Here is a 16,865-nt window from a genome sequence, read left to right on the forward strand (position 1 = left end):
AAGAGGTCAGTTGCAAAAGCTATCATTTATGTACGCAAGTCAACGCTAGATGGAGTTATTTTTTAGTCTTAAATCAACTTGTTTTTGCATTTTTACAGATTTTTGCGATGTGTGATAAATAAAAGTTGCGAGAGCGAAATACTACACCACCTACATATTCCCCATACAGACTGTTGCTGGTTGGTTGTTGGCATGTATGACGACGTTAATTGGCGATGATAACGCCTCTTGTAATTGTGCTATGATATGATAACGTAACATCAGTTTGCAAGCTAACGCGTTCTTGGCCGCGGCTAGTCTTTACTCCTTACCCATTTGTTTCAGACTAGATTCGATAGTGGTGACGACTAGTGTGTACTTTTTGGAAAATACAATATTTTTGCATTGTTTTTAAATTGTGTGTTTATTATAACAACAATATAACAATGGCAGAGAAGCAAGTAAAAAATAGAGTGTGTATTATTGGTTCAGGAAATTGGTAAGGTTTCATTCTATTTTAATTAGATCATTTTTGTTTACCGTGACCTTAGTCTAAAGGATGACATAACTGCACATAGTGTGCGCTCTATGTAAAATCTTTTTTTTTCGTATGTGTTAATTATATTTAAAAATCAAGAATTAAAGATCTAAATATAAAATGGTACTCAGTAAAAATTAACGGCTTTTTACTATAAAAAAGTAAATTTTAAGTTATCATTTGTTATCAATAGGGGTTCAGCAATTGCTAAAATTGTCGGTCGCAATGCAGCAAGGCTACCTAATTTCGAGGATAGAGTTACTATGTGGGTGTATGAGGAGATGATTGAAGGGAAAAAGTTGACTGAAATAATCAATGAAACTCATGAGAATGTCAAGTATTTGCCCGGCCATAAACTCCCGCCTAATGTGGTGAGTACAATTTAACTTACAATAGTATAAAAAATTGTGTTAAACTACTTAGCACCCTTATAACTTTTGGCTTATGGGATTAAATATTCATTTTATTTTTTGTCTCCCCATATTAAAAATAGGATAAAACCTTGTTTAATAGGAGGTAAAATACAGAGGTTTTTGCTATTACTTCTGGTTTTATAATTTTATCCCTAAAAATAAAATAAAACAATTTTTTTCATCCATCTGGATTTCACTTAAATCAATTCTTTCTAATTGTAACTTAAAACCCCTAGACAAAGTCCAACAATTACAATCTGTTTACTCAGTTATAATGAATTTTGCTAGAAAAAAATTACAACTGACATAGCTATGTTTCTTCTTATTTTTTAATGCCCTAACCATGTGTTTAACATAGTCCAGTGCTGGATATAGGCTTCTCCCTAGCCATGTTCATACAGCTACAAGTTTTCAGTGAACTTGCCAGATGAAACATTGAAAGTGTTAAATAAAATTTCTTTTTTTGAAAGGTTGCTATTCCGGATGTGGTGGATGCAGCTAAAGATGCAGATCTTCTAATATTTGTAGTGCCACATCAGTTTGTAAGGACCATATGTTCAACATTATTGGGTAAAATTAAGCCAACAGCTGCTGCACTCTCTTTGATAAAGGTATTTTTTTTTAAGTTCACTTATTTCAATCATTCAATGAGAATTGTTTTGTCTTTCAATGGCTCTTTTTGTTGTAAATCTAATTATTTATAATTTTATGGAATGCTTTATATAGAATACATAAGTATGCAATTATATTTAATCACATATGTAGTCATGATGGCTCTAGGGTTGGCACAACATTATAAATTGTGTATTAAAGATATTAAAATACACAAGTGATATATGCAACATGTTTTTGGCAGGGCTTCGACATTGCAGAAGGTGGTGGCATTGACCTTATCTCTCACATTATCACAAGATGCCTCAAGATACCTTGTGCGGTATTAATGGGTGCCAACATTGCTTCCGAAGTAAGTATTGTTAAATTTTTAACCATTATGAATTGATAATTAATATATTCTTTAACACATTCAATGCCACTAATTCTCCGCGAGTTTATGATATGTGAAAATGACATTGTTGTTACATGTGTTATGGGAGTTAATTGTTAGAAAAATATTTTGATATATTTTACACCTATAATTTTTTTTCACACTATTAATTTCTTATTTTTCAAGAGCTGCATCATTTGTCATTGTAATTGTAAAATATTTAGATACCAAGTTTATACGCGCGAAAAAACATTTACATATGACATACATTTTGCTTGGAGTTTGAATTTTGAATGCCTTGCTTTGTTTGCTGAAACAAAATGCGCCGAGAAATGTAAAACTGTAGCTAGTTTTATTCTTCAAAAATCTTTTTTTTCTATTGTTCTTTAAAAGAGAGATAAGGAATTATTTATAGTTATAAAACCTTTCTAGAAAAAAAAAACTAAGAAAATTTGTTAATGTTCAACAACTAAATGATCGACTTAGGTTATTGATATCACATAAGCATCCTTTGAAAAGTTATCGAAAAGTTGTTATGTGTAAAAATGCGTGATAAAGCTGACTTGATTAATTTAGATATAAGTTTATAACTTATATTTAAATTAACAAACTATTATACTTGTACCCTTATGACATCCGTTGAATTAAAATAAAATTGTTATTTTAGGAGTTATATATATTTTACTAACAGTTTATTTTTTTTAAACAGTAGTGTAATATATATTTGAAGTGGTAATACTGTTGGTATGACATTCCGGGAAGCGATTTATCGGACGGTCTATAATGATTAATGATTAAATATTTTATACAATTTAATGGTCAAATACACTCGAAATGAAAATATATTACAGTGATCATAATGAAAAAGCCATTAATAAACTTTATGCACTAATGGGTTAATAATAATTGTAAAATACCTCACACATCAGTAGTGGTCAAGCCCTTTAAGCGACGGACTGTAAGAACTACTTATGAACTTATACATAGTATGTTAATAATATGTAAGTGCGTGAGCTATTCGGTCAAAAAGGCAACGAAGAGAATTTATTTTAAAAGTAATATTCATACGAAGAGTTTCATTCTGACGGTAACTTTCCGCGAGATAATATTAGATTATTTGTTGTGACTTTATCCCTATAAGCAGTTTAACCTTCACACTCCATTGTAATGCAGAACTATATCTAAGCTATCGATATACGAGATTAAATAACATAGTTGAGATTATATACATATTTAGAACATAAACTGAGTAACGATGGTTATAGCTTTTGATCGTATAAAAACTCTAGCTGTCGCCCGCGACTTTGTCCGCGCGGGATTATAAAATAGATAGTAGCCGATTCTCAGACCTACTCAATATGTTCACAAAATTTCATGAGAATCGGTCAAGCCGTTTCGGATCAGTTTGGGAACGAAAATTGTGATACGAGTATTTTATATATAAGATGTATCACTTTCGTTGGATAAAACTTAGATTATTTAATAATTAACTTTTTTTTAATTTACAATTCCATTTACAACATAATTAAATATTCTTGTTAGGTAGCGGAAGAGAAGTTCTGTGAGACAACTATCGGTTGTCGCGACGTGATGTTAGCTCCAATGATGCGGGATATCATACAGACGGAGTACTTCCGCGTGGTCGTGGTGGATGACGAGGACGCGGTTGAAATATGCGGAGCTCTTAAGGTTTGTCATATTTTAAATTTAACACGTTCCACGTTACGTTTGTATGAAAATAAACTTATTATGTCCGTACTAAAACTAGAATGTTTTACGTAGTCATATGAATTATGTAAAAATGCCAAACTTCTTAGGTGGCAAAGGAGCAAGCTGATATAAGATACCAAAGTGTCTATAGACAATTGTATTTTCTCCAAATGTTTAGAACATAGTAGCGGTGGGTGCTGGCTTTGTGGACGGTCTTGGCTTCGGGGACAACACGAAGGCGGCTGTCATCCGGCTCGGCCTGATGGAAATGATTAAATTCGTGGATGTATTCTACCCGGGCAGTAAGCTCAGCACTTTCTTTGAGTCTTGCGGTGTCGCAGATCTCATCACTACGTGTTATGGTAAGTTTTTATACTAGGTATAGAGTAAGCAAACTTTAAGGCGGTTCGCTACTACGAAATAGAATACGCAAAGTACAATTTTAGATATGTTCGACGTTAATAAGCGATCAGACACCCTTATCTATACTTTCCACCTTTCCAGTGAGCCAAACTTGTGAAGATTTGGTCTTGCAGCTAAGCACAATCCGCTATAAAGCTTGAATCTTGTTATACTAGTTTGATAAATTAGGTTTTATGATGACGATGAAACAGAATTTTGTAAACAGTAAACAGTTAACAAATTCAATTACATTTAAATTCAATTGTATATTTTTAATAGTGAAGTGTCAGTGAGCTTGAGAAACATTTATCAAGGCTGTATAAATGTGAATGGATGGGAAGTGTTATTTCTTTCTTTTTTATTGGCCTTCATAATTTAGTTCATAACATTACCGCTCACTTAACGAAGTTCGTTTGCGAAAAAGTTAAACATATTCGATTATTCGATATATTCGATGATTCGATACTAAGAAAGATAGTAAGTAAATCATTTTCGCCTTTGATTTCACATTCTAAAGAGTTACATAAGTATTTTTAACATGATGAACTTTAAAACCAACATTTAATTAAAATTTAATATCGAACCTAAACCCTTGTTTTAGCAGATACACTGTCTACTTAACCATATCTACGTCAATTATCAACTATGTTGCCAAGTGATAGTTTTTTTAACACCGGCTTAGATATCGCGTCTGATAAAACATATTGATTTTTTACACGTATTTAAGTGATCATTGTATTGCGAGTCATTTTGAACTGTTATATTAATCTGTAACTTGTCTTGTATACTTGAAAAGTAGTATCGTCAGATATAGAAACTTGAATAAGTTTAATCGTGTTTTCCACTGCCGATCGAATATGACTCCGTTTATCAGTTTTGTAAATGTAATGTCCTTATTATGGACCATCTTGTCTTCTAATATTTTCTTATAAAAGGAAAAGATTTGTTTTCAAGAGTTTATACATTTAGCTATATTTATGTATGCGCTTTGTATTGCCGCTAATAAGTAACTAAGTGGAAACAAAGTTAAAGTCATGCATACTGATTAATTTGAACTTTGTATTCATGACTGTCTACTCATGTTACAAAGTCCCCCGTGTAGTATAAAGTTTTACAATTTTACATTATAAATGTTATGTTACATGACATTAAGTACATCTCAAGGGGTTTTCTTATAAGGGGATAGTAAACTAAATACAGACAAACCTGGATTATCGAGAGTCCACGATACCACGATATTAACGAATAATATCGAACAACGGCGGACAAATTCTGCCGCTGATTTTTTTCATTTCGTGTTTGGAACCTACCCAATTTAAAGATCCGATAAAAATCGAGTCGAAACATTAACATGTTTTACAGGTATTTTACATTTTAGTAGAAATTTTATATATTGAAATAATTTATTATTACATTACGAAAAAAGACCAGAATAGCGACAAGTATTAAATTTTGAGATCCAGTATAAGTCTTAGTGGCTAATTTTAAATTGCTTCTGCTTGCTACTTCATTATATCATCATTTTCTTAAAATATTTTCCGACCCGAGCGCTACTAGCTTCTTCGTTTCGTGTTAAAGTGCACTTATCTTGACTGTCAAAGCGAGGGCAGTTCTGTGAACTAGGCTATGACCCAAATGTCCGCAGTACACCGTTGTTGTTTAAACCTTATCGATCAAAGGTCGTGGAATGAGTGCACGGTATGTTTGCCTGTTCTTTATTTTAATGATCTATTTTTCTTACCTTTATGTAAACAGATTATGAAAACAAAGCATCACAACGATTAATTAATATAGTCTTATTTGTCTTTATTTCTACTACTTGTTTTTTTTATACTTGATATTATTTTTAATTAAAATTTGTGGCCAATGTCATTCGCAAAAAATAGCATTATAATCGGCTTTTATGGATGACAATAAAAATGTTTATGTTTTATCAGTTACGTTGTTTTACAATTACGGTGTGATTTATACGCGTGATTATATTAATCATAGGCCTATATGTAATCAAATTTGTGCTGTTCCGATGACGAACAATACTGTATTATTACGTTAAAATAAAATGTTTTATCCTGTAACATTTAAATAAATTATTCAATGTTATAAACTGGAAAAAGCGGTGGTTTTGGAGGGCAATGATTCCTGCCTTGCAGTTATCTTACGTCTTACTATCTTATCTTAATAATATTAATGGTTTACATATTTATTCGATAACTCCGCGACGGTTCAGCGCATCTTATTGAAATCCAGAATTGAAAAAACCGTGCCTAAGCTTAATTCTGAAAGAGTAATAGATTCTCATTAAACTGTAAACTGATAGAAAAGTACTCTCTTCCCTAGCCCTAAAAATGACATCTTTATGTGATCAAACTTTTAGACACCAATTAGAATCCTTTGGCGCGAATGGCGCGCTTTCATTACAAAGTCAAGTGTCAGAATCATTCGACATTTTAGTAAGGCTAGTGTTGTGACAGTACACCGGTACAGTGTCGGATTTTCTTCCTAACAAAATAAAATAATAAATCAATCGTTGAAATCTTTACTTAATTTTTGCCTTAAAGAGTAAGTCACCTGGAGAAAAATAAAATTTGCTATTATAAAAAGTCTATTTTATAGTTCCTTTAATTCTAGCAAACATTCTCTAGATGACTTTGCAGAAAATGTTGAATGTATCAGCAAATGATGTAATATCAAGTATAGATTTCTATCATGTTAAAATTTGTAGTTTAAATTCTGACTTGGCTTATTTCAATGTACCTAGTTGTATGGCAACTTGTTTTGTTGTGTATGTTTAATCGTGGGTGCGGTTGTACATCAACTGTTCCTGCAATGTCCTATTTAACAGTCGGGTCGTTCTTATCGCCGTAAAGATTCGATTTTATTTATTAATATGTACTTTGCAAGATTACTAAATACTAAACAAATATAAGTTACGACATTCGTGTAATTTTTCTACGCTATTATCGTGTTTTTGGGTTTGATGACTTTATATCAAATTTAGGAATTTATATAATTGCCGATTTGATTGTAGTAATGCTACTGTTTTTTAAATTACATATATTTACCTTCATCTATTACTAGAAGTAACATATCTTACTAATATTTTAAATACGAAAGTTTATATAGATGGATGGATGTATGTTAGAAGGTCCGCAACGAGTCAACGGATCTTGATGGAATTTCGCATCGATTTTTTTTTATATCAAAAGGTGGCAAACGAGCGAGTGGCCACCTGAAATCGCTGAAATAGCGAAGTGACCGTTGCCCATAGACATACGCAAGTGCATATGCGTTGCTTACCTTTAATCGACGGAGGAGAGGATGCACGGAAAGAAAATATCTTCCCTTTCCATGCATCCTCTCATCCGGAAAGTCCACTTCCACTTCCCATTCTTTCCTTATAAAGAGGACTAAATTAGGCCTCCGGGACGCACACTCATCAGACGAAACGCGGAATCGCTTCCACTTCACGCCTGTTTTCTGTGTGGTCGTGGTATTTCACCGAGCCGGGCCGATTCGTGCGAAGATGTTAAAGCGGGCTCTACCACTGTTAAAGATGTAGAACATAGTCTGAAGAAACATATAGGCTACTTATTTAATTCGTAATTTATTACAGGCGGCAGAAATAGGAGAGTTGCGGAGGCGTTTGTGAAGACGGGCCGATCTATCAAAGAACTGGAAGATGAAATGCTGAACGGACAGAAGCTGCAAGGGCCCATCACCGCGGAAGAAGTTAATCATATGCTGGCCAACAAGAATATGGAAAACAAGTAAGCATGTAACACGCTCAATGCCACCGATTATTGGACCCATCGATGAAAATCGTAATGGCATTGGACGTGTTTATATTAAGTTTATTTTTTATTTAACGATACGTTGACATAACTCTTGTAAGTATTTTTTACGTCGGATTTTATTAATTAGAAGTGATTTTCAAATACTTGCTTGTATAATTAGAAAAAAAAATTGTTAAAAAAACAGACACTAAAGCTATAACTTGTTTATCACTAATGAATAAAGTTTTAACCCAAACCTTTACATGCCTGTAATCGTTCGTTCTTGCGTAACATCGTCCCTGTCAATCACATCGGCGTGCACGTGAAATATTGTTGCCAGTGATCTATTCAAATTTAAAGCTTGAAATATTTTCATACGAGATACACCGCCAACTTTTGCAAGCCAGAATATTTTTTTGGCATTTCCCATAGTAAATCACGTGAGAAGTGACGCAAGACTCGTGAGGAATCCATTGAAAGCACGAGTACGTGTTTAAATGTTATTTTTATCAGGCGTTTTAGACTAGTATATTTAACAATCTTATAAATGCGAACATTTGGATGGATGGATGTTTGTTAGAAGATATCTGCAGAACGGCAATCTCAGTGAAATTCGGCATAGCTTGTAATCACATAGGGTACTAATTTTTTATTACTATCCTAGAAGGGTTATATTAACGAAATCATCGTATTATGAAAAAACAAGTCAAGAAAATATTATATCAAATTAAAAAGAATAAACAATAACATCAACCCAATCGTTGTTGACCTCATAACATTAAATATTTGAATAACATATTATTAATAAGAACAAACATTAAATAAAAAACAATGTCATACGACTTCTGATTATAACTTCTATCCGACACCTTTATACCTATAGTAACCTTAGTTTGATCTTTTTACAAGTTGACTGAAGAAAGGAACAATTTCATTGTAGCTGTAACAAACATATTTCAACATTCAAAATCGATTAAACTTACGACTTGTTAAAACTTTAAAACCAAAAAGATAGTTTTGACGTTTTCCTTAGATTTTTCGAACAGTTTCTTGTTTAAATCTATGATATTTTATAAAGATTTAGGATGTGAACGCAAAAAGATATATTTATCTTCCTTAAAAAGATATTAATTTTTACGTATTAATAAAATTGGAGAGACTTTGCACTCCTGATAACGAAGGACCAATTTTTAAAATGTTGTCTATACATATAAATACGCGTTTGTTCCGGGTAATCTCCGAAACCACTGAGCTAATTTTGAGAGGAATGGTTCTGGTTCATGTGGACACATTATACGTTACTTTTCTCTCAGCACTGAAGAAGTCACAGGCTACAGCTAGTATTGAATAATTTTATACATCAAACTCTAGTTTAAGCCGTACAGCTGTCGTTGAAATATAAGCCACGTGACACATTGTTCACCTCGCAGATAATGCGATCCACACGTCGCGTAATAATGTGGATTGAAATAGTTTGACTTGGCGGCCATCCATGTTCAATTAGAGGTCAATATTAACGTTAATTGGCTGGTTTACACACTTTACAATACGTAACGACTACCATAGCCAACATGATAGATATTTAAGCGAGAATCGTTTATTATCTGTAAAAGAACATAAATAAGTGTATTTGATATAACATCAGGCTACTAAATTTAAAAGTTTATTACTGAACAAACAGCTACACGTAACAATGAGATGCTCCTTTAGTATTGTTAAGTTGTAAACAAAGGAATCTTGCCTTATATTTAGATAGTGGTTTAAACAAATGCTTAGATTTATATTCAACAAAAAATTGTCTTTATAAATATTGCCGGTATTTTTTCATATTTTTTTTTCCAGATTCCCTCTTTTCACCGCTGTATTCCGTATCTGCAGAGGAGAACTCAAACCAAGCGACTTTATCGACTGCATCCGCAGTCATCCCGAGCACATGTAAGATCAACACTAACAGCTTCCTTCTGCATAGCTTCTAGAATAATCTAGAGCATATAACGTAGAATAGCATCCAATAACTTATGTAAATAACATTGTTTATTTATGTACACTATATTTATGTATATTTTACAGGGTGCTAGTACTTAGATAACGGTTCTGTCTATAAGGGTGGATAGTTGGTTGAATTAAGATGAGATTATATTAGCGTTGTATTGTACTTAGTTACATTATATCTATTGGGGTTTTGTTTGAACGTTGTTAAAATCGTAAATAGGTTACAGTGACTTTCTGAGACCTAAATCCCCCTTTAAAATATAATGTCGTTTTTGTTTTTGTCAAAGATAATGACAGGGATGACGATATGTTTTGTATGGAGATTTTTGTGTCAGTCACTCGCGGTAAGTCATGTTGGTGGTACTATAAGTTCTCACCGCCGAAACGTGCCCATAAAACATGTTTTATGTGAATGTTTTGATAGTGGGAATTCACAGGTAGAGGCTAAAAGCATGTATTTATAGCATCGTTGTGTAAATTACTGACACCTGTTATAATAAAGTTTATATATTATGTTGTTGCTAATATTGAATAGGGTCTTATCTATATCGATGTATTAATCTGTCAAATAAGCTGACATTTTCATCCAGTGGGGGTCGTTATCTGTTTTCGACGGGATACATTGTAAATGAACGTTTTGAAGTGGCCCTTTATCAGATAGGAAAAATATTGATGTTGTTAATTGTGTTGTTGAGTAAAAATACAAAGAGGTTAGATGTATAACAGTACAAATATTTGTATTCTGTAGTTCTAATGCACATTTTCTTATCTATTTAACTATTTGCACCTTCCTTTAGTCAGTAGCTCTATGTATGTTGATTAAAAAGTTTCAAAATAACAAACTCCTTTCATTCTTACTGCTAATCCTATATTTCGTATTTAACAGTGACGTTTTATGTTAAAATAATTCATTTGTGCATGTTGGTTGTTTTTTGTTTATATGTGCTTTTTACGTTTTCAGATTTGCCCCCAAGAATATAAGTATCTATTAAAATATATACAAGATTATCGAATTTTTATATTTTTTTAAATAGCTTTTATATTTACGCGTGGTAAATATTGTTAATTTTTTTTTATATATTTTTTTATTGTATAAAAATATTTGCCGCGACGTAACATTTTATTTGCATGTTTTTATACCATTTAATAAAATATATTGAAGGGACTATTGTTTATAATTTATTTACTAATCGCTTGTTTTTATTCGCTAACAAATGCTTTTCATCATGCACATTGCTTTTAAAATCGCTCAATTAAAAAAATAGTGTTGTAACGTGTTGAACTAATATTCTAGGAAACCGCTGACGCCCAAATGTTCACTGTGAGCGGGATGAAGAGTCATACAAATTGTTACACGCAAACATCGCCTACACGCCTACATTTTTATCAAGCATTTTAATTTCAGTCATTTTTAACAACTTTGCAGGTTGCATTGATAACAAAATGTTTTTTTTTTTCTAAAAATCATTGCACGATCTTAAATCATTGTTGGCCAGATTTAAAACATGTCCTTAGTAAATGGTTTTTGTACAGATATTTCAGCAGTTTAAACGCTCATTTAATATTTGTGTGTGTTGTAAACATTTTTTTTTATTTAGCTGTTTAGAGTTCAATATTTTTTTGTTTCAATGTTTTTTTTTTATTCTCTGTTGTGGAAAATCGAACATCATTTTTCCATACCTGTAATGTTTTTTTTTAATCTAAGATTTTAAATATTACAGCTTTGATTTAATTTCTGTCTTGGCAGTTGCATGTTTATTTTTTTTATAATTCACTTTTTACATAAATAAAAGTACATTTATCATTTTTAAGAAATTATGAAGTAGTCTTAAGAATAATATGTTTTCATTCTTCATTGTTAATTACATAATTGTTATAATTTGGCGGCTTTTCATTATCTTATTTAGTTGTTTATATTTTTTAAATGATTTTTTTTCCTTAATCGGGCAACACTTTATTTTGTGTGTGTGGTAAAGTAGTCTTCATCAATTTTTGTTTGTTTTTTCAAGAAACATGTCAATTTTATGATAATTTTAGATATAAGTAATCAATGACATAAACTTAAGACAAAAATGAATACTAAATTTTTTAATACTTAATATTTACGTTTTTATTTTTTCATGCCACTATAACTCATACAACATATTGCATGTCTTTTCTTTCATACAATTATAAAAAAATTGTTATCGGCTTGTATTACTTAAAAGAGTTTCTTAATTCAGTCTTCTTTTTAGTCTACTCAAAAATTTATAAAATTAACATTGTAATAGTGTGGGTATTTGAATATTTTGTAAATTAAATTATTTTTATATTACTTGCCATATGCATTTGCAGCAATCATTTCATAAACATTTCATTGGAAATTAATTCAAGATTCATATAAGAAAAACAGAAGCCTATATTTTAGATAAATCCTTAGCTTTTGTTGAACTTATCTTTTTCAGAGTACGGATTGTTAGAAAATCACATTGCTGTATTTGCTAAATGTGAAAATAAGGTAAGAATGAAAATTTAGAGGCTTCTGTTTTTGTAATAGTACCATTGTATTGTCATGTCATTGTGCATTTACAGGATTATATCGGAGTTTTTAATATTTAAATGATGTCTATTATTTGGAAATACCAATATCCTGGTGAATTTTATATTTTACACAATTTTTTAATACGAATATATATTTTAAACTTATAGTGAACACATTATTATCAGTCAAAGTTTAACCGGATCTAATAATTTTTTTTAATATAAAAGTTTCTGCGTATATTATTGGGTTAAATCATTTTTAGGGTTCCGTACCTCAAAAGGAAAAAATCAGAACCCTTAATAGGATCAATTTTTTATCCGTCCGTCTGTCTGTCAAGACCCTTTTTTTGTAACAAAAACCTGTTATGCCTTTAGGTAATAGAAAATTAAATTAAATTGTATTCTTAAGTTTATAACATTATTAACTATTTATGTTTTTTAGTCAAATCATAAACATTTTTAATATATCGTTTTCATTAAAACCTACAAGATTGTGTATCAGAATGTCGTAGTGGATAGTTCGCAGTGTGATTAACACAAAAGGTAAGTAACCTAATTTAGAATATTAGATCATTGCCAGTTTGAATTAAATGTGATTCGATGCATGTTTTTTATAACTCCATGTTAAGTGTTCGATAGATTTCAACCAAGTTTGAATAAGGACTAAATTTTGCATTTTTATATATATATTTTTTTCATGATTAATTTTGTTAAGCATGTTAGTGTGGTCCTGTAATATTTATCTTCTAATATTGATAATTATTTTATTACAAATTAAATTTTACTTTTAACAAATGCTACAATTAAAAAAATATATTTTCACTTTCAACTCTCTTTGCAATGAGAGAAATTTGATAGTTGAACTAGAAAATTAATATAATACATTTTAAAATAGAAATTTTATGTATAATACATATGGATTAATATCCTTTAAATATGTACCTCCATGTTAAGTAAAAAAAAAATAGAGATTACTTATATTTTACAGTGGATTTAAATATTTTTTCCGCCTTAAATTTTATAGATGTAGCTTGTAGTGCGGCAAAACTGTTGTCAGTGTTCTTAAATTGATGTTTGCGTATATTATCGTTTATTCGTATATTTAACAGTATTTTTAATGCATTTTGATTTCTCTTTCAGGGTAAAAGCAGGTATGCAGTAAATCCAACAACTTAAAGTTTGAAATTTCCGATATAATTAGTTAATTAATTTCAATTTTAAACACAGTATTGAATAGTAGATGAATGTAAAATTTGGTTTAAAATAGATTATATAAAATCCAAAGTTTTATGTAAATATGTACGATTCTATTTTTATATCGTATATTTAATGTTTTTTCTGGTGGAAGTATTGCCAAAGGAGTGCATATGACATATTGATTCATACTAACTTCATTTTATTTCTGTCGAAAATATTTTATCCTATTTATTATTTAAAATATTTATTTTTATAATTTCTCACATCGGAGATTACACTCCTTAATTTATTTTAATGTTAAGATAAATTATTATAGTTCTGTTTTCATTTTAATTCATAAAAAATATCTGTCACAAAATCATAATTAACCACAATACTTGTTAATTATATTTACCTCCCCACCAATTTAGCAAATTTAAGCATAAATTTTCAATAAAAATAGGACATAGAATCAGTGTTATTATTTTAGCAATATATTTATTTCTTTTAACAACTAAACAATTTTACAAAAAAAAAAAAACTGGCGGTATCAAAAATAAATTCCACTTGACTCAAATGTTTAGTTTTATTACACAGAGTAATTTTAATAATCTTTGATTGTCAAAGCACTTATATAAAAACGTATTGTGATTCCTAACATTGGTTGTGGAATTTTACAATTAAATATTAAAAAAAGACAATTATAAATGCTCAATGTGAATAGCTTTTCTGTAGTGTATTCAGTTTAATAAATAAATATTGATAGAATATGACACTTAATAAAAAAATATTACATACTTGTCTTGGGTGTTTCATTAAATATTTTAATCTAATTTCGTCTTTTTACTTGTTAAAATAAATATCCTATCGGTATAGTGTCTTAACTCGGAATCACCAAATAAATCTTTAATCACGGAGATTGGTTAGTGTAGTTACTTAAGCCACTTATGCAAAAATAAATATACTATTTGGCAACCTTCCATAAGTTAAAAACAATGAAAACATTTCTAATATTAAAAAGTTAAACTCATGTAAGTTAAAATCACATATATTTATCACAAAATCGCTAACAAACCATTAAATTTTCTTTGTTCAATGAAACATTTTTAATATAGCCATTAAAAAAATCTAAAGCAGTGATTTCTTTCTTTCCTACTATTCTAATAGATTTAAAATTTATATATCTTCTATCCCTACATAGTATCCTTAAAGACTTAGTTCTTTCACAATACTGTAAAGTACCTGGAGGACTGTTTGGTTCAACTTCATTATTGTCATCTAGAAATGCATTGAATAATTTCATCTCTTTGTCTCTGAACTTTGTTTTGAGAGAATACAAGCCATATATAGCTCTATATAAATTGTACACTTGAATAGCGCTCATTTCCGACCATTTAACTTCACATATACTTTTATTAATTTTCTTTGCTGAAAAACATGAATAACATACTTATTAATATTCAAGTAATAATGTATATCTTATTTACATTATATTTACGTGTGTCTAGATGGATATTCATAAGGTTTGCCATAAATGGAGAACACAGTCTGGACGAACTCATAGGCTACTTATAATTATTTTTTTTAATTCCGTGCGGACTGAGTAGTCTGCAACCGTTGGTAACATAGTGAATTTGACAATTTGTAATTTTAAAGAACATTTCTAATAGTGTGAAAATTAAAAGTATAAAAACACTACCATATGTAACTCCTTCATTGCTTTGAGGCTGTGCATTCTCTAAGCTATGAGGCAAATGTCTTAAGCAATCAACAAGCATTTCTGCACCAATTGTTGACAATTGCTCTGTCAACTCGGGCAATTTAATATCATTTGAAACTGCTACTTCTTCTTGACTTATTATTTCCCCTGAAATAAACAAAAGTCACACACATTCATCTACTCATTAAAAAAAAATTTGTTGAATCTTTATCTATACTCTTACCAACATCAAAAATATTTGGTTTGATTTTCATTAGTGTGACACCAGTAATTTGGTCACCATGCAGGAGAGTATAAATTATAGGTGCTGCTCCTCTCCAGCGAGGCAGAAGACTTGGATGAACATTAACCATTCCCCTAGAGCAGGGGAAGAGCAATAAGTATGTTATAGATTGACAAAATATGTATTAGTAGTTATGTTGGGAGGACCACAGCTTCCTTCTACTATATGTGTTTTTATGAATGTTAAGATATAAGCAGGGTATAGAACCAGTGATCAGAGCAAGGCCCCTATGTATCTTAAATCTCTAGGAAAAGCAGACCAGCAAGGTCTTCATGTAGTGTCATTATTATGTTCTTGCCTGACATTGCTTTTTGCTTACAAGGAAATTTGTAAATTGCTACTACGTTTAAAATTGTACTTATATATAGTATGCGTGACAAACATTAAACTAAGTTATATTATTGCTATTGGATACAACGATATAAAAGTAATTAATATAATACAAGTGAATAAATAAAAATACTCACAGTGGGAATTTCTTAAGCAGATCATCTTTAATCAGGTGTCCAAATGCTACAATCAAACCAATATCGTATTCTCCAATATGAAGACGTTGCAAAGGCCATTGTAAAGTGTTTATATTTTCCGTGTGAGCGTATTTTTCTATGGCAGACTTATTTAAAGATGTATTTGCTGTTACTAGGGAAAGACGGTCAATTTTACTTTCTTCTTTTCTAAAAGATAAAATAACGTTATAAATGGATATTGTAAAATATGGATCTGAAATACATATTTTTGAAAACTTACCGAAACTCATTTACACGTTTGAGGCTACCAAGTGCAATGTTGTCAGATCCAAAAAATAGTACATTATACGATTTCTTGTTACTAAAATACCTTATATTTCGAATGTTTTCTCTTATAATAAATTTAAATAAAATATGTGAGAGGTTATAAACTCTACAAGTCATATTTATTTATGACAGTGACATATCTCATGTTTTGATTACAATTGTCAAAGTCAAATAATGACATACGTTCCATTATGCAAGTAAGAACCATACATACCCACAACAATAGCTAAAATAACTAAATAAGTTATCAGTCATAACTTATGGTACTGGAACGCAAACCCTTATTCTAAACACCTTTAAGTAGGATCAGGATTGTCTCCTGTTATCATCTTCCTCTGCGATTTACTAAACTAAACTAAAACAATCCCCGAAGAATTGTTAAGCTCATAGAAAAGAAGAATAGTTCGAACAGCCGACTGGATCAAGTTCGCCGGAGATTTTTGGGAGGAGTTAAGGTAACGTATAATTTCATGTCGATTTCTTTGAGACTCATACTTGTTGCCTGTTTATGATTTTTATTGAAATTCCCCGCTTACTAAACGCAAATAAACTAAAAATTACTATAATATAGGCTAATAAA

General features: G+C 30.6%; 2 protein-coding genes across 4 annotated transcripts; one reads left to right on the forward strand and one right to left on the reverse strand.

Annotated features, from left to right (window-relative positions):
* Positions 1–364: 364 nt before the first annotated feature.
* On the forward strand, positions 365–13,503 carry Gpdh1 (Glycerol-3-phosphate dehydrogenase 1). 3 transcript variants are annotated; one of them, XM_013309460.1, is made up of 9 exons: positions 365–478; positions 711–888; positions 1,401–1,541; positions 1,787–1,894; positions 3,458–3,604; positions 3,804–3,987; positions 7,641–7,794; positions 9,643–9,735; positions 13,453–13,503. In XM_013309460.1, the coding sequence occupies exons 1-9, from the start codon at positions 426–428 to the stop codon at positions 13,472–13,474; spliced, it is 1,080 nt and encodes a 359-aa protein (XP_013164914.1). In that variant the 5' UTR covers positions 365–425; the 3' UTR covers positions 13,475–13,503. The 3 variants fall into 3 exon arrangements, with proteins under 3 accessions (XP_013164914.1, XP_013164908.1, XP_013164909.1); XM_013309454.1 differs by lacking the exon at positions 13,453–13,503 and adding an exon at positions 11,087–11,234; XM_013309455.1 differs by lacking the exon at positions 13,453–13,503 and adding an exon at positions 10,754–10,799.
* Positions 13,504–14,159: 656 nt separating this feature from the next.
* Positions 14,160–16,402, reverse strand: LOC106115681 (methionyl-tRNA formyltransferase, mitochondrial). The gene is made up of 5 exons (XM_013309137.1): positions 16,239–16,402; positions 15,959–16,165; positions 15,432–15,565; positions 15,188–15,355; positions 14,160–14,916 (listed from the first exon to the last, which is right to left on the reverse strand). The coding sequence occupies exons 1-5, from the start codon at positions 16,400–16,402 to the stop codon at positions 14,555–14,557; spliced, it is 1,035 nt and encodes a 344-aa protein (XP_013164591.1). The 3' UTR covers positions 14,160–14,554.
* Between the last annotated feature and the right edge of the window lie 463 nt (positions 16,403–16,865).

This window comes from Papilio xuthus, unplaced genomic scaffold (assembly GCF_000836235.2).
Source record: "Papilio xuthus unplaced genomic scaffold, Pxut_1.1 DF827777.1, whole genome shotgun sequence".
Taxonomy (NCBI): Eukaryota; Metazoa; Arthropoda; class Insecta; order Lepidoptera; family Papilionidae; genus Papilio; species Papilio xuthus.